The sequence below is a fragment of the Notamacropus eugenii genome, chromosome 2 (assembly GCF_028372415.1).
Source record: "Notamacropus eugenii isolate mMacEug1 chromosome 2, mMacEug1.pri_v2, whole genome shotgun sequence".
NCBI lineage: Eukaryota > Metazoa > Chordata > Mammalia > Diprotodontia > Macropodidae > Notamacropus > Notamacropus eugenii.
The window spans coordinates 219,868,534-219,887,060 of NC_092873.1; the positions used below are offsets into that span (position 1 = coordinate 219,868,534).

The following is an 18,527-nucleotide window of genomic DNA, read 5'->3' on the forward strand; positions in this document are numbered from 1 at the left end:
TACATATACCCATGTATACATATACTTATATATACATATGCTTAAATATCTATAATCATACTCATATTTAGACATTCATATGCATCTACATATATACCATACTTTTTAAGTATTATATCATGCTATATGTTGTAGCCAGCTAACCCATTTGATAATCATATAAGGATTATCATATTTTTCATTTTCATTACATAGCTTTTATTGGACATCTAATGTACAAATGTAATTCTGTATAAATGGGACTATAATAAGATCCAGCTCAGAGATGAACAACTGTGACTCTTGGTCACAAAAGGCTTGACAAGGACCTCCTAGCTTGCATAACACCCCAAGGTACTAGTCAAGTTTGGGGATTTCAGGGAGCATAGACAAGGTCTCATACTATTGACCAACTATAGAGGTTAATGACAAATTAATTTAGTGTACTTACTCATTCATACAAAAGAGGCATAAAACATGTGAGCCCTCCACCCGTCTATTCTCCCTAAGGACACATTCTGGCATTGTGAAAGGAAGTGATGTCCTATGTGAAGAAAGCTGAATCCAAGCAGGCAGAAGAAAAGCTAAAACTTGGTTTAGGCATGCAATGGATCACAGTTGAGGGTGTTAAACCTACATAGACAAAGGGACCTATACAGCCTTACTAAGCCAATGCAAATAAGCACAGGAGTTGTCAGAATTCCATTGGTGTCAAGGGCTTTAGTCATAGACTTTTCCATGTCTACATGCATGTCCCCCCTCACCCCATTTAAGATGAATAAGCCAGATCTAAATGGTGAGCACCATCCAACAATTCCCAGAAGAAGAATTCTGGTTTGAGGCTGTTCATGTTCAAGTGTATCCCCAATCCTGACTCTGACCCCTGCCCTTGAATGTAAGATTCTTAAGGGTAAGGACTATTGTATTTTGTCTTCTTATCACCAGCCCTTAACATAAACGATTTTATGAGTGAACTCTCTCTGCCAGAACTGATTAACAAGTATTCTGAAACTTAAAGTCTTGAAGAATTGCCTGGGGTCTGGAAAGGTAAAGTGACTTGCCCCAGGTTTTTTAATCAGTGTGTAGCACGAACTGGACTCGAACCCATACCTTAGTGACTCCAAGGTCAGCTCTCCATCCACTCCAGCTATGCTGCTTCTCAATATGTAATAGATATTTGTTAAATTGAATTGAATTGAAGCCATAACTCTTTCCATCACTGATTCTGGTAGACTGAGAATGCGACATCATAGTCAACAGTTACTTTTGGAATGTCATCCAAGGCTAAGAGTGGTTAGTCAGCTTTTCCTTCTCTTTTCCCACATTCCTTTCATTCTCCCTCCTCTATGAATCATTAAGAGAAGTCTTAAGGTAAACATGATTATATCTTCTAATTTCTGAAGAGTTCTCATGAGGAAATTGAGTCTCAAAATGGTTAAATGGTTAAGTGACTTATCCAAGGTCATTCAGGATATGGCTGAATATTTTTCTAGGAACTCCCGATACTTTACCCACATTTCAGTTATTTTTTACCCTACCATTTAATCCCTAGTTCCTGTGCCTCTCCCCACTCCTATCCCCTGATTTATCCTCTCCTCTCAAGAAGATTTCATCTTGCAATATCTATAATGTGATACTTAAATGTATGCGTGACTCACCAATATGGGTTCTTCTTCATTGGTGCAAGCTGCACAATTTTCCTTACCTTTTTTTCTGACTTTGATGATGCCCCTCTGTAATTGTGCCATAGAGGTCCTAACATGCTGGAAGCCTTCTTCTAGGTTGCACAATCACAGAATCTCAAGAGAGAAAAAAAATTTGAAAGCCATCTAATCCAACCCATACCTGAAAGAGAAATCTCTGCTATAACATACCTGATAAAGGATTGCCCCGGTTTTCATTTAAGGTCTCCAATGAGGGTAAATTCGCCACTTCCTAAGACTGTTCTTTCTCCTTTCAGGCAGCACTAATTGTTAGGAAATTTTCTTCATTATATCAAGTCAAATTTATCTCTTTGCAACTCCTACCCATTTCTTTCTAGTTCTGCCTTCTGGATGATCTCTCCACACAGCATGAATAACAAGTAAACACTCAGGCCATCTATCTGTTATCCTTTACCTTCAATATGGCACAAGTGCATTTCCCCTTCTAATTAAATACTTTTCTGAAGGTATTGTTTAGCAAGTTTCTCTCAAACCTTCACTGCCAATGTGTTGTAACCTACTCATTCCCACCAGGTACAATGGAGAGGCAGCCTTTATTTCCCATCATTTCTCATGAATACCTATAATCACCATCTCTGTGTCTTTTTAAATCTGTAAGGCCTTGAAGAGGAATTATTCTTTAAGCCCATGGCAAAAGATATGAATTAGTATGATTGTGTTGTCTTTTTTTATTAAGACTTTCATTTTAAATAAAAACATTTTTTGTATTTATGATTTTTAGAGAATTTTTTTTGTTGGAAGAGAATGGCAGAGTATAGTGAGTGACAGAATAGTTTATCGGATTTAAAACCTTCCCCCTTTGATAAGGTTTCTAGGATACATTCAAATAGTGTCATCTCCCTCTCTTGAACATGCCCTGTTTGCATCCTTTGTTTAGTGACCACTGACTAATATGGTCCATGCCCTAGCTTTGGCTATATTTTTTTGACTAAAAGAGATTTAAAAATAGCTCAGCATATTAAAAGATATTTTCTTTCATTATTAGTAAAAGAAAAGTAAAGGAAACATTTAGAAACATGGCAGGACATGTGACACAGAGTGTACATGTGCTTACCTGAAAAGCTAAGCATAATTCTATGGGGTGGAGGAGGGTGGGGATGGGGGTGAGAGGGAAAGAGAGAATGAACCTCTAATGGAATTGGAAATTTTAAAGCATTTTTAAATGAAAAGATCAGAGCTGAATATACACAAGTCAAGAGAAAACTAGAAAGGAAACTTTATTTGAGCAATTGGAAGACGCTTACGATGATACAGTGCTAACATTTAATAGGGAGGGAAGAAACAAATGTCTCTTCATGACCTTACTGCTGTTGAGGAAGTTAAATAAGAAAAACAGAGGACCTGGGGATATATTGGTTGTATTCGTAGGGTTTGAAGAGGAGAAACAGAACAGTGAGTAAAAGGAATTCATTAGTGTAGAAAGGAGGAAGAAAGAGGTAAAATGTGCTCTTTCTCATAAATGGATAAAACTCTCCCTTCTCAAGGGAAGGTTTATGATGGTCAGGCATATGGTAAGTCTTACTCCTATCTAAGAAGAAAGATATATGCATACACAAATATAATCATACCACACATACACATATACACACATACAATTTGGTATAGAATTATACCAGACTCAACAGGGAAACAGGCATTAATAGGAAAGAGAAGCGGGTAAGGCAGAGGATAATACCAAGGAAGGAATAGTTGCAAACAAAACAAACTTCCTGATCCTGAGGAGAAATTTTTTAAAAAGTAAACAAAGAACTACACTGTGAAGGGGTGCCCATAGACCGGGAAATGACTAAAGAAACAATAGTATATGCACGGATTGGAACAGTACTGTGCCATAAGAAATGTCAAAGGAGATCATTTCAAAGAATTTTGGCAACTATGAATTAGTGCAGAATTAAGTGAGCCGAACCAGGAGAACGATTTGTACAATAACATCAACAGTAAAAAAAAAAAAAAAGTAACTCAAAGACATAAGAACTTTCATCAAAGCAATGACAAGTCACAACTCCAGAGCACCTCCCTGCTGAGGAAGTGAGCTTCCACCTTCTGATACAGAAGAAACAGGTTCAAGGGAAGCAAAGAGATATGAACATAACCACTGTGGGCATTGGCTTTGCTTGACGATGCTTGTTTGTTATAAGATATTTTTCCCCCTCTACATTTATTTTGAGGGTGGGGGGGGAAGAGTGTGGAGAGATTAGCAAGAGTAATGCCAAAAAAAGAAGAGTACTGAAACATTTTTTAAAATATATGGAAGAGAACATATGAAAGCTCAGAAGGAAGCAGAGACAAAGAGGAGAGTTTTAAAAGTAATAGACTGAATTTATTACATATTTTTTAAAGAAAAAGTAAACTGTATGAAATTAAAAATAAGCAGTTTCATATACAATCCTCTTTTGTGTTCATTCTTACATATGTACATACTTGGATTTGGGAAGTGTTTATATTTAGAATTTAAAAATTTAATTTTTTTTTAAAAGAATACCAATCTGGCAACTGTGTGGGAGATGGATTGGAGAGAGAAGAGACCACAGGCAGAGAGACCAATTCAAATTTGAGCTAGTTTAGGTGGGAGAGTCTGATTAGTTGTCATGCAAATAGAGAGGAGATAGATACGAAAGATGTTGTAGAGGTAGAATTGACAAGACTTAGCAATTGATTGGATACAGGAAATGAAGGACAGTGAAGACTCAGGGATAACTCAGAAGATGCAAGCTTGGGTGACTAGAAGAGTAGCGGAGCTGTAACAGAAAAAAGGATGCTTTTGGGAAGGGAGAGCAGTAAATGAGTTCTTGTTGGACACATTGAAGTTGAGATACCTATGCGACATCCACTTGAAGATAAACTGGATGCTATATAATTATAACAACCGAGGCTGTCCTCAAAGAAGAGACATAAGAGTGTACTTCCATTCATTCTTTGCAAAAAGAGGGATTGTGGGTGTGGAATACTGCATGTGTCAGACTCGGTCATTATGTTGGTTAGCACTGCTAAACTTTTTTTCTTTTCTTTTTTAAAATTCTTTGTTATAAGGGTTGGTTCTTTGAGAAAGGGATAGGGATGCATATATTGAGAAATAAAAATAAAAGTTATAAATACAAATTTTTGAATAATTCCAAAAAAAAATGGCTCAGAAGGAAGAAAAAAGAGAGAAGAGGAGAAAGGAGGGAGGGCATCTAGCTGGCAAGAGAATGATACAAGACCGGTGCTCTGGAGAGAGACAGGGTCTGGATAAGATATGGCATTGATTTGCATGAGAGGTGAATCTGACTTTTCATAGAAGCTTCATAAAGATAGTGTTGCATAGTGGATAGGGTGCTAAATTTGAAGTCAGAAAAGTTTGAGTTCAAATACTGCCTCTGATATTTACAAATTGTGTAATTTTGTACAAATTATTTACTTCTTATGAGCCTCAAACTAATCCCTAGGACTCACTCACCTGCTAAATCATAGATGAATAGCAGTCTGTGATATTAGCCTGCTAGAGGGTGTTCTTACAATAGGAATTCCATACACAGAAAATATCACAGAACTTTTATATATTTTTGTTGAGTCGGTCCATCATTTAGCCTGGTGAGATAATTTAGGACCTACATTTCATCATCCAACGTGATCTCAACTTTAAATTATCTGAAAATCTGATAAGCATGCCATATGCGCCTTCATCCATATCACTATAAAAAAGATTGAACAGGGTCAATAACAGATTTCTGGGGCATTTCATTAGAGATTTTCCTCAAAGTTGAAATCAATCAACAACTACTCTTTGGGTCTAGTTGTTCAACAAGTTCCAAATCCACCTAACTATACTATCATATTTCATCGTAGTTTATAAAATGTTTATCCGTTGGTTTTCTTTGCAGTCCTTGACAATTTCATGTCTCAGATCCACACTACCTTAACAAAATTTTTAAGAATATCATTTATTCAACTCAATTCAATTTCACACATGATTACTGAATGCTTCCAGCTCAGCAGTATGCTCAGTGCTAGGGGCTGTGGGGAGGTGTGTGTGTGTCTGTGTGTGTGTGTCTGTGTGTGTGTGTGTGGTGTGTGTGTGTGTATAGCTATAACTAAATATGGCCAGTCCCTAAATAGCTCGTAATCTACTTGCTGTCCCCAAACTCGACATTCTACTTCCTGTCTCTATCTTTGCCTATCTGGCTCTTCCTTATATCTGAAATGCACTCCCTCCTTACTTTGACTTCTTAGAATCCATAGCTTTTGTCAAAGTTCAACTTGGGTACCCATATTCTACAGGAAGCTTTTTTTATTTTTGATTATCTGAAGTGTTTAATGGTCTCTTTCTCCTCAATATTATTTTCTATTTTCCTATCTGTCTAGATATTTTAATCACCTATTAGAATGTATACCTCTTGAGGGTAGGAACTGTTTGATTTTTTTTCTTCATAGCTCTAGCATCTAGCAAATGCTTTGCACATAGTAGGTACTCAGGATCACAGATTTAAAGATAGAAGGGACCTTAGAAACCATATAGCTCATTCTTATCATTTTACAGATGAGGAACTAAGGACCCAAGATGTTAAAAATCTTACCCAAGGTCTCCTAGGTCATAAGTGATAGAATTGGGACTCAAATCCTCTTATTCCAAATCCAATACTCCTTCCACTTGTTGAGTGGAAATCTAACTGACAGACAAAACTTACACAAGACATGAAAGACTTACAAGGCAATAGCATCTAATACTGTACGGGCTGAATATACAATCAAGTGCCTTAATGCACAGTACATAGGTGATTAGTACTATAGGTACAGTACTATAGGTGATTAGAAAGGAGAAAAATCAGTGTTGTCTAGATTGACAAAAGCTCAGTGGGAGGGGTAGCTATTTGGATCATATCAATGCTGGAAGGAACTTTAGGGATCATAGAAGAAAATGAAGTCACAAGGTCAAACAGCAAATAAGTGGCACCTGAGGTAATCCATCTTACTTCACAAGTTTATAATTTCATCAGTGTGGGATCACAACAGTTCTAGGCCCTGGTGGATGGTCTTCAGAAACTGTTGTGGCTAAGAATAAATAATAAAAATCTCTCAGTGGCCAACCTTTTGATGATGAGTCTCTCAATATTTAACTAAACTTCTCCTTCTTAAGCCCATACTCAAACTTTCCAGCTTTGGTAGGAATGTTGAGAGCTAGCCTAAAATATTCTTCTAATACCCAGGTTCATCTCCAAGTAATAACAAGGCATCAGAGTTAGTCTGTAAAGGATGGTCTAGTTTACTGATGCCAGAGAAATATAAGGCAGAAAAATGCCACCCCTTTACTACCCAGCACATCAGCGTTTACCAGTTAATGCTTGAATGCCTTTTGTTTTCAAACTTGGCAGCCCTATATAAAATAAACCTGTTTGTGCCATGAAACAGTCTTCCTGTGATCCTGCCTTGGGGTTTCCTATAGTTTCCTAAATAAAATGAAATATCCCATTCAGGTTGGAACTCTTACTACAAAGTACATATTATTCATAACTCTATATCTCTCTTAAAAACAAACAAACCAAAAAAACCTTCCATGTCTACATTAGGGGTTTCACTTAAAGACGTTGGCTTCTCAACTGTCATTATCCATCTTTCTTACCTTCCTTTCAGAACTATAAACCTGAAAAGACCAAGGCTTACAAATGTTGAAATACAGTTTGGTAACCCACAAATAGGATGCCAAACTAGCCTGAGTCAGGAGGATTTCTGAAGAAGCATTCAATACCTTAGGTAAAGACGATTTCACATTTTTTTTTTTAAATTATATCTAACTTATCTCAAAAATAAATTTTATACTAATATAAATGAAAGGAATGGTTATATTTTTCCATTGTTTTTCTTAATTAAAATTATTTATAATTTAAAAATTGCCACTCTTAAAAGCCCCTGAAATCAGCTTTATGTACATTTTTGTTCAGCCTTATGAAAAATGACCCAATTACTGTAGAAGGACTAGAACAGTCCTGAAATTCAGTCACTTAAAAAATGATCTCTTCCAAGTCAGCGATTCTTATCTTATTTAACTGACATTTATTAAGCACCTATTAGGTATCATATGATTACAAACTTAAAAGTCATTTGGTCCAACTCTAGTATTCCTCCGATGAGGAACCTGTGGCCCAGAGCAGTTCAAGTAACTTGCCCAGTGTCAAAAAGGTAGTAAGAGTTCTGACCTCAAATGCAGCATTTTTCTACTTTACTATAACACAACACAACACAACACAATACTGTGTTCAGCACTAGAGATAGAAAGGAAAATCAAACTTTTTTCCTCAAAGAAGTTTGCATTCTACTGGGGGTAAGGAATGTAACATGCGTACAAATAAGTAAAGACAAAGAAATTTTCTGAGAAATAGTCCAAAGAGCTAGGGACCTGAGGTAAGCTGTAAGAGAAGATTGGGCACCAATATATCATATGATATATCAGAAGAGAAAAGCTTTTGTGTCATGAATAAACCCAGATTTTCTAGGAAAACAACAGTACACTATTGAACGTGTACTATGAACATAACTTTCTCAGTTGGTACTAAATCAGGAAGTATCTCAGAAACTCATGAGTGTTCAGCTTAGATTTAATACATTTTTTAGAGAAGTGAATAAGAAATGTATCCTTAATGTGTATGGGTGACTTTACTAGCCACATGTTAAACTAACTTTTATTGGAAAAATGCTACTGGTGAAGCTGCTATTCAAGTTGTATATGTAGCAATTAACTTTTAAGTGTTTAGATATATTTAGATAATGAACCACATAAGTCTCCTATAATTAAAAAAATATTTTTAAAATGACCTGATTCATCCTTCATATGCATATATTACATACACCATAGTCTGATACATACAGCCAATAATGTCCTCTCTTGAAGCACAAAATTGTGGTGAAGCTTTCTTGTAATTCAGCCTCTCTATGCAAAGTTCCACTTGAAATTTGTGAGTCTTGGCTGAGGTATCAGAAATTATGAAGCTATCATCTTGTATACATGTGTAACCTCACTCCCAGCCCCAGCTTGAGGCAATTTATAGAAGAACAGTCCTGTAATGCTGAGTGCTGCATCCCCTTCACCACTGAAAATTTGGTACCTTGCTCTGCTTCTCACCCATCCGGAGTCTTTCTACTTTAAAAAGGCTCTCACCCATCAGAAGGATCCTCTCCCTCTGCCAGTGCAGCACTCAACATCACAGGAGTATCCTGCAAGAAACTGCCTAGACTTGAATCAAGATGGAGTTACATGTGTAATGAGTAGAATACTGTCTATGATATTTCTTACTTTTCTAGAAGAAGGAAGAAGAGAGGAAAACCAATGGGAGAAAAAGACCATATCATAGTTCCAGAGCTTAATGAAACCTCAGGGGCCATCTAGTTCAACTTCTTAATTTTATACATGCAGAAACTAAGTCTCAAAGAAGTAAAGGGCCTTGTCCAGAGTAACAAGGCAAAAACCCAGATCTTCTTGATTCTAAGTCCAATGACCTAACCACTGTACCAACATGAGTTCTGGCTCCTGTGATGAAAGAAAGAAAAAAAGGAAAGGAAGGAAGGAAGAGAGGGAGGGAGGAAGGAGAGGAAAAAAGAGAAAGAAAAGGAGTACGACAGAGGGAGAGAAAAAAAGGAAGAAAAAGAAAGAGGAGGGAAAGAGAGAGAGAAAGGAAGGAAGAAGAACAGGAGGGAGGAAGGAGAGAGACAGAGGGGGGAAGGAGAGATGGGGAGACAAAGAGAAAAAGAGAGAGAGAGAGAAAGAAGGATATGTAGCATGATATGGTCATGGAACTAGAGATGGAAGGAATCTTCAAGGCACTCTAATTCAATCTCTTCATTTTACATTTGAATAAACCAAATCATATGCCCATGATCACACAGGTAATAAGCATAAGAAATAGGATCTGAATAGAATTTTCTTCTTCTATTCAGTATTTTTTCCATTGTATCCCCAAAGTCAAGAAGGAGAATCTTTTGAATCAATAATCCTTATGATGTGATAACAGAATCTTGGGAGAGTAACAAGGAGAGAATATCCTCAGGCAGAGAGGGTGTGGTATATATAACAGAAAAGACACAGGACTTTATTCCTGCCTCTACCACTGTGTAGATAACCTTGGTCAAGTCACTTAACTTCCCTAGATCTCAAATTCCTCATTTGCAAACCAAAAGAATTGCATAAGGTGTCCACAGTGGTCCCTTCCAGACTTAAGTCTATAAGTCCATGACCCCTTGCCCTCGTTGTGTAATTCACCTTTCTTCATGCTTCAGTTTCTGCCTCTAGGGAAATGCAGAAACCTTCCTCCATTAATGACTTCATGATCATTAATGTTCTAAATTATATAAAAGAGAAGTAGAAAGGAGTAGATCCTTCAAGTGGAAGCTCAAAGTATGAGGCAAATATTATCTTAAATATCATTAGGGCTGGATAGGACCTTAGAGATCTTCTAATCTAACTCCTTCCTCTTTATAGCTGAATAAATGGAGAGAGGCTGGGTAAACTTGTCCCAAGTCACACAGCTAGTGTTACAGCTGGGCCAAGAATTCAGGCCTCCTGACTCTTCTCATTAACTAGAACTATCATTCTTAATTTTAAAGACCAAAACGATTGAATGAATTGTTTGTCTTACAAAGCACCTTTCTTTAATATAGAGCATGTGTGTCTGCAACCATATTATGCAACATATATATCTACATCTATATCTATATCTATATCTATATCTATATCTATATCTATATCTATATCATTGCCTTTGAAACTCATACATGCCTTGGGTAGTTTAGAAAAGTTCCTATTAATAATTTAGTTCATCTATTCAGGTATAGTCCAAACCATTTGCAGAAAAAACAAGGCAGGATTCAGTTGCCACGATTTTTTAAAGGAACATTTTGAGTCCTTTTCTATACAATAATGCTTTCATTTAAACACACATCCTTCCTCATGGAAGATGGGCAAAGGACTAGAGGGCAGAATATCATTTACATTGTCAGATGTAGTCGTTGTATCAGGTGTTTCTGTTTCCTTCATTATGAGGATTCAATCTAGATGAGAGAGGAAGGGGTTTTTTTTCTTTTAGAAATAATTAAGAATTTTAAAATCCTAATAAGAAAAAATTAATAAATATATTTAAAATATAAATGGAATAGCCATAACAGCCTAGTCATTTACCATTTTTAATACTCAAAGAATTCAATTTCAATACATTTTTAGGGGTATAGGTACATTTTTATATAAGTAAAATGCATAGATAATATAAATACAGTGTCAGCTATACAAATGTCAGCTATCATTATTTATAAACTATATTTTGCATTTCTGTGGGAGACTTATGGAGTTGTATAGTTGTAGAACTTATCAAAATATACCATTTTATCAAAACCAACAAAATTACACAACCAATTTTCAATTATTCACAGTTAATTTATTTACTTTCCTAGCAAATCTTTTTCTTATGACATTATCACCTTCTCCCTTTTATTGATTTACTACTATTTCTATTTACTTTTTTTCTGAATTGGTACTTTTAGGAAAGATGTGAGCCAGACAGTGAAGGCAATTCTTAAAGGAGAAATAGCAGTTCTACTTTGGGGTGGAACTTGTTGAGAGATGACACTGTTTACTCCCAATTTAAAGAGGGTATCAGGGAATAAGTGAAGAAAGATATAGAATAAGAAATCTGGGGAGGTTTCCCATTCATTGAGTTCAGTCTTAGCAGTGGAGCTTCATTACTTTAGTAGAGTTTTGAATTCACAGATAAGAGACAAAAAAAGAATTCCAAGGCCAAATGTATTTTTTTTCCATTAGTCACCAATTTGATTTTTCCACAATAATGTAAGCCCTTCAGGCACATAATCAATAGTGTTACACCTGGATAATTCATTTAACCTCTCTGAGTCTCAGTTTCTCTGGCTGCAAAACAATATTTGCATTACCTAACTCATAAGATTTATTTAACAAGTTATTTCTGCATCTTAAAATGCTACGTTCCCCAGTTGATAAATAGTCAAAGAATATGAACATGCAGTCTCAGAGGAAGAAATTAAAGATATCTACAGTCATATGAAAAAATGCTCTAAATCACTTTTGATTAGAGAGATGTAAATCAAAACAACTCTGAGGTACCACATCACACCTATGAGATTGGCAAACATGACAGAACAGGAAGATGATAAATGTTGGAGAGGATGTGGGAGAGCTACAACACTAATTCATTGCTGGTGGAGCTGTGAGCTGATCCACCCATTCTGGAGAGCAATTTGGAAGTATGTCCAAAGGGCTACAAAAATGTGCATACCCTTTGACCCAGCAATATCGCTTGTAGGACTGTATCCCAAAGAGATCACAAAAATGAGAAAGGGTCCCACATGTCCAAAAATATTTACAGCAGCACTCTTTGTGGTGGCCAAAAACTGGAAATCAAGGGGATGCCCATCAATTGGGGAATGGCTAAATAAATTATGGTATATGAATGTAATGGAATACTATTGTGCTATAAGAAATGATGAATAGGAAGACTTCAGAGAGGCCCAGAGAGACTTATATGATCTGATGCTCAGTGAAAGGAGCAGAACCAGGAGAACTTTGTGCACAGCAACGACCACAGTGTGCGAGAGTTTTTTCTGGTAGACTTGGAACTTCATTGCAATGCAAGGACTTAAAAAAATTCCCAATGGTCTTTTAAGGCAAAATGCCTTCCACATCCAGAGAAAGAACTATGGAATTCAATTGCAGAATGTAGCAGATCATTTTTTTGTGTGTGTATTACGTTTTGGTTTGTTATATGATTTCTCCCATTCATTTTAATTCTCCTACACAGCATGACTATAGTGAAAATGTATTTAATAGGAATGCATGTGTAGAACCTATATAAAATTGTACGCCATCTCAGGGAAGGAGTGGAAGGGGGGGAGAAAGGGGAAAAAAAATCTAAGTTATATGGTAGTGATTGTAGAACAATAAATAAAAATGTATAAATAAATAAATAAAATTAATGAAAATAAATAAAATTAATGAAAAAAATAAAAAAATAAATGCTACATATTATTGAATTTAACAAATTTAAGTGCCTATATGCAAGAGACTGTCTCAGTGCTAGGTTACAAAGAAAACAATTCCTGCACTCAAGGAGCTTATAGTCTATTAAATAATTATTATTATGATGTCACTATATCATTTTTTTCATAAAATCAGTCAATTAATATTTATTCTTCTCCCTGGAATCCCTTCTTCCTTTATTGACACTCCTATCTCTGCATAGTTTTAAATCCCTTAAAGCCCAGATTAAATGCCCACCTCTGCTAATCTCTAACAGAACTGATCTCTCCATTTGAACAGTCACAGAACTTAGGTCTACCTTTATTATGCATTTAACATATGATATTTCATATTATAATTAATTGTATTCATATCATCTCTCCCTTGGTGTAACAATTCTGTGGGGTAAAGACCATGTCTCATAAATTTTCCTATCTCTCCCAGTACCTAATAGTATACTGCACACAGTAGGCATCTGATAAATCTTTGCCAATTAAATTACTGCATAACATTATCAAACGTTTTACTCTATCACATAACTTATTTTTCATACGTGAAGCTATGCAAATATTCTGAAATTTTATAGAGAGAAATGAAATATTGATGCCCTAATGATCAAAGTCAATTACAATTAAATCTGAATGCTCTATTAGTGGCAGACAGCTGTCAGCAAACAAGCATTCAGTCAAAGAACATTTTTTTAAAACCATAAATAACATTTTTAAAAACCCAGGAATACGGTAGAATCCCATTATAAGAACTCATTATTATGTAGGCTTAGCTACACACTTAAATTATGAATGAATGTGTCATATTCTGATACACAGACACCCTTAGTTACAAAGGATGCCCACAGTTTTGTCTTTGGAATGTAGTACATGATTTTTATTTTCAGCAGCAGATTTATCTGATTACGTTAGACTTTGGCTAATAGCAAAATGAGTTTTCATTCTTTGAGCACATAGTGATCGAGGAGAGGGAGCCAGAAACCTGCTGTGTGGCACTGGAAATTTCTGCATGTAAACTAACAACAAAGTAACTTTAGAGCCAAAGAAAGTTACTTTGCTTTCGCGGAGACAAGTGAAATGAATTAGCTCAAACTTTATGAGCAACAGTAATGGAAAAGTTTCCTTCCAAGAAGACAGTCCAGGCTTTAAAAGAGGTTTAAAGTCATTGCAAATAGGCGCAAGTGTGAGATTTGAAAAAGGGGGTGTGTGGAGGAAGAATGCTCCTGAATGACTTTACTGTAGATTTTCCATTTAACTTACCCAAGGTTAAGGACACTGTCATCCAGCAATCCGCTTTTCTAGGGGAGTGTGTGATTGTGCCAGAGAGTAAATGAAAATGCCCGAACAACCACCTCCCCATCCCCGCCGGGGGATGGATGGATCTATGGGATGGATGGGAATGGATGGACAGATGGATGTGAACAGGTCTTTCTGCCTTCTCTGCCATGAGAAGGTTGTATGCATGCCACTGCACGACTCTGAGGAATGAGAGAACTAGCCGCTCAGGGCACTGGCTGCTCCTGGGACAAGTCTCCGCGGCCGAGGGCAGCTCCGAGATTTTGCTCGCAGCTCACCTTTTGTCTTTAAACAAGGTCAGTCCCTCGGAGCAGGCTTGACCCCAATCGCCCAGCTCCCGAGCACCGATCCCTAGCCCATCCTGGCGCGCCATCCTCGGGCAGCGGCGCTAGCCAGGCTCGCTACTCTAGAGTCCCGGGGTCCGTGGCCCGGCTCGGGGGACGGGGAAGGGGGTGGGGGTGCCTTTTTACCTCTCGCAGCGAGAAGCTGCCGCTGAGCGCCGCCCGGGCTGTCGCTGCTGTCCCTCTCCGCCGCTCTCATGCTCTGGCACAGCGGGCTGGGCTCCTCTACGTTTTGAACAGGTACCATTATCATGTCATCTCCAAGTTACATTCTTTCCTCGGGGTATGCGAGATCAGAACCTGCCCTGCCGACAGAAGTTGGAGTGGTTACTTTCCCCATTGCAGCATGGCATAGGAGGCTGTGACAGCAGAAGAATGGGGGTGGGGGATGACTCAGGGGGAGGGGGCGCTGGGGAACTTCAGGCCAAGCCGGAGTGATTTGTGAACAACTTTTGTTTCTATTTCAGAAAGCTTTGCCCTTTCCAGTGACACAGGCTGTTGCTATTCTCAGCAGCCTATCACCGGCCAGGGGGTGGGCCATCCTTCGGAAGTGTTGCTCCAGCCCTCAAGCAAAGACTTGGAGGTAGGGGTTAATACACTTCTGCCCTGATACATTCCTTGGACCTTGGCTCTGAATGCCTCTTGTATCCCTGCACCTTTGGAAGAGAGAGAAAGTGAGAGAGCAGATACTGGGAGGACTTAAATTCCATGCCTAAAGCGAGGCAGATGGTATCAGAGGTTGCAGAAGAAGGAACTAGTTATGCTAAGACATACCAGGGAGGAAAGGAGTGTCAGATTTTCACCAGGACTGCTAGTCCAGAGACATTGAGCACCTTAAATAGAACGCAAAAATCTCCATCCCAGTCCCTAGCCCATGTCCCGTTTTGTTTTTTCCCTCGTGGTGACAGAGAAGCCATGTTCCAAAATAATGGAATTGTACTGTCTTTGCACCATTTTCATTTAGCACAGTGCCTGGTACATGGTAGACGTTTAATATACACTTGTTGATTGATTAATTTCTTTCCACATCTCTCTTTTCTCCTAGTTTCTCATCAAGCAAGTTAAAGCCCAGAAACAGGAGTTTTGGAGCTCAGAAAACACAAAGGTTCTAGAGGATTAAAAAAAAATTCTGATAGCATCTTGATGTCAAATTAAACCCAAATAATAACAATCCATTTGTATCCAGTTATTTGTTTAGAGGGAAATCAAGATGGAAAGGTCAAAAATGACATTTTAGAGTACTGCGGATAATGCCTTTGGGGTGGTGGGCAGAAACTGGGGTGACAGGGAGAATGAAGGAAAATGTAAATTGACTTGAAACCAAAATGAAAACACTCAGTTCAGTGCCTTGAACCCAATTAGCCTTGGCATGTGTGGTATGATGATGATAAAGGCAGAAAATAAGGGTATGAAAAAAATTTGTAATTTTTTTCATGAGATTTGCTCCTAGATATTTGAACCTCCTGAGTAGTTCCAAAATTTCTTCTGAGATAAATTGTTATGAAATATGTCCCAGAAAAATACTCTTTGGAGGCAGCATGGTGCTGTGGGGAAAAAAAAACAAAACAATACTGAATTTAAGAGAAGACCCAGGTTTGAACACTGACTCTGTCACTTAATACCTGTGTGAGCTTTGACAAGTTATTTGACAGCTCTGGGCCTCTTTAAAATGAGATGGCCTCTAAGATCTCTTCCAGTTCTACAGCTGTGATTCTGTGGTCTATTTTCCTTCCTGCAGAACAAGAAATGGCTGTCGTGTATAAAGCAATTAATTGTTTACAAAGCACCTTTATGGACATTGTCTCATTTGATCCTTATAACAATCTTGTGAGGTTAAGTTGTACAAGTATTATTATCTCCATTTTATAGAGGAGGACTCTGAGGTGTAAAGAGGTTGAGTAACTGCTTTAAGTCACACAGTAAGAGGAAGATTCATGACTTGAACACAAATCCCTCAACTCAATTCAATGTTCTTTCAGTTACACCACATTGTCCCTACTTAGTACAACCAATAGCACGAGGTCAAAATAGGATTGGAAAGTGGAGACTAGAAGGTAATAGTCAGAGTTGGGTGTAAAATTCCCAAGAGTGAAATTTTGCCTGGACTGTTTCAACCATGCTCTGATATATATATATACCATCAGAAGGATTCCTCTTCTGCACACAGGGAACAAACACCCTTTATATTTTACGTGGTTGTAACCCATCCCCAGCCAGAGCTCACCCTGGGAAATTTCAGAATGTTATTCTTGCCTAATTAGGTCTCCGGCCTCAGACACAGACCAGCTGGATGACCCTGGGCAAGTCACTTAACCCTGTTTGCCTCAGTTTCCTCCTCTGTAAAATGAACTAAAACAAGGAAATGGTAAACCACTCCAGTATCTCTGCCAAGAAAACCCCATATGGGTTCCCCAAACTGTTGGGTAGTATTGAACAACAACAAGTCTCCACAGGTATGTGTTCCCGGTAACACAGTATTCAGGGTAACAGAGCCCTGGCACTGAAGTCAGAATCCTTGGGTTCATATCCTATTTCTGATGCTTACTCCTTAGGTGATTTGGGATAATTCACTTAACCTTCTTAGGACTCTATTTCCTCAAACTAGACAGTCTTTAAAGTCTACGATCCCATAAAATGCAGATTGGGCACAGGACAGCTTTCATTGATTATTTTATTGTGAAATGCATATTGAGTACAGGGCAGTTTTTATTTCGCTCCACAAAGCATGAAAACACACGCAAAAGAATCCCTTGTCCACCAACAAATGCAGAAAACACACAAAGGGACTCACAATTGTCCATAAATAATAATACACTTTTCCTTCCTCTTTTTCTCACATAATCTTGCACAGTTCCTCCCACCCTGACTTGTAATACCAAGCTGTGGTTTGGACAGACAACTGGAAGAGAAACATATTTGGAGCTGCTAGATTAACAATCCCTTTCTCATCAGATCTTCACTATACAAATTACTCACTATAATAACAGGATATAAGGTTCCAGATTCCATGCTGGTTTATTTCCTTGCTTTTGGTCCCTTAAAGCTGCTCTATTCAGCATCAGGAGCCATACTACACACACACACACACACACACACACACACACACACACACACACACACACACACACACGAAAAATCTTCTCTCTCTAAGAGGCATGCTATTCAGGAAAGTCCCCTCCTCTACAGATAAGGTTGGATACCCTTACTCTACAATTTGAGGTTACCCTTAAAGCCTAAGTCTGGTGCCCCTCAGAAAGCTCTCATCTCTAGACAGAAGCCCAAATTTCATCACTCTTGAACCTACAATTACCAATGAGGCAACCCACAAAGCTGGCACTGCCCAGGAAGTCCCCACCTATGTGTCAGAATCTAGTGTCTAAGATCAAAATTCCTAGGAAATTCCCTTTTGTAGCTAGAAGGCAAGTGCTCAGGAATGCAGTTGTGAAATCTGCTTTTGAGCCATGTGGATGAGCATATGGCTACCTCTGCCACAAGTCTTTCCCTTAACACCTTAATAGTTCTTTATAGGGATGGAAGGGGGATGGGCAGTCATTCTACATCATACCTTCAGTATCTCTTCAGGAAAAAAAAAGTCAAAAAGGAAAATACTTGTCTCAACGAAGACACCTTTAATAGGCCATCACAAAGGGATGACTCCTCTCACAAGAATTTACCTTTCTAAGGATCCAGTCTAGCCAATTCATCTTGGTGGTAGTTCCAATAACTGAACCACACTCTCCAGAAGGTACCAAGGGGCACTTCCATATCCTCTATAGCAGGGATTCTTAACTTTTCCATGAACCCCTCAGTCTAATAAAGGCTATGTGACCCATTCTCAGTGGCTTCCCAGAGTCCTCTCTGGCCAAACACTTCTAAAAACTAAGCCCCAAAATAAAACGCACACCTCAGAGTCTTTATACACTTCTTAGAGCCAGAGGGCATCACATCTCTTAGGAACCAGTGCCTCATTAACAAAAGGCCTGGACCTTCTTACAAATCTTCCCCAGGCCCAACAATGCTTGGGAAAGATCCTCCTTAATCACATTATTCTGAGGCACTTTTAGTAAAACAAAAACAGCAAAAGATTTTATTTCGCTTGACCTTACACTGAGTTACAAAAGAAACAGGAATTCTAGATGACAGAGATAATAAAAGAGTAAGTTTCAGTCAC

The 18,527-nt window shown here is 38.0% G+C and overlaps 1 protein-coding gene and 1 long non-coding RNA gene across 2 annotated transcripts in view; one reads left to right on the top strand and one right to left on the bottom strand.

The window, feature by feature from the left end:
• SLC2A12 (solute carrier family 2 member 12) overlaps positions 1 to 14,830 on the bottom strand; it is a 72,877-nt gene extending 58,047 nt beyond the window's left edge. Inside the window, exon 1 of the mRNA XM_072643391.1 lies at positions 14,486 to 14,830. Coding sequence (XP_072499492.1) covers positions 14,486 to 14,609 — 124 coding nt within the window. The 5' untranslated portion in view covers positions 14,610 to 14,830. The remainder of the gene's footprint in view (positions 1 to 14,485) is intronic.
• Positions 13,696 to 15,527, top strand: LOC140526831 (uncharacterized). Its single transcript, XR_011974552.1, has 3 exons — positions 13,696 to 14,311; positions 14,824 to 14,939; positions 15,402 to 15,527. It is a non-coding gene; the product is annotated as an uncharacterized lncRNA (long non-coding RNA).
• Positions 15,528 to 18,527: the final 3,000 nt, after the last annotated feature.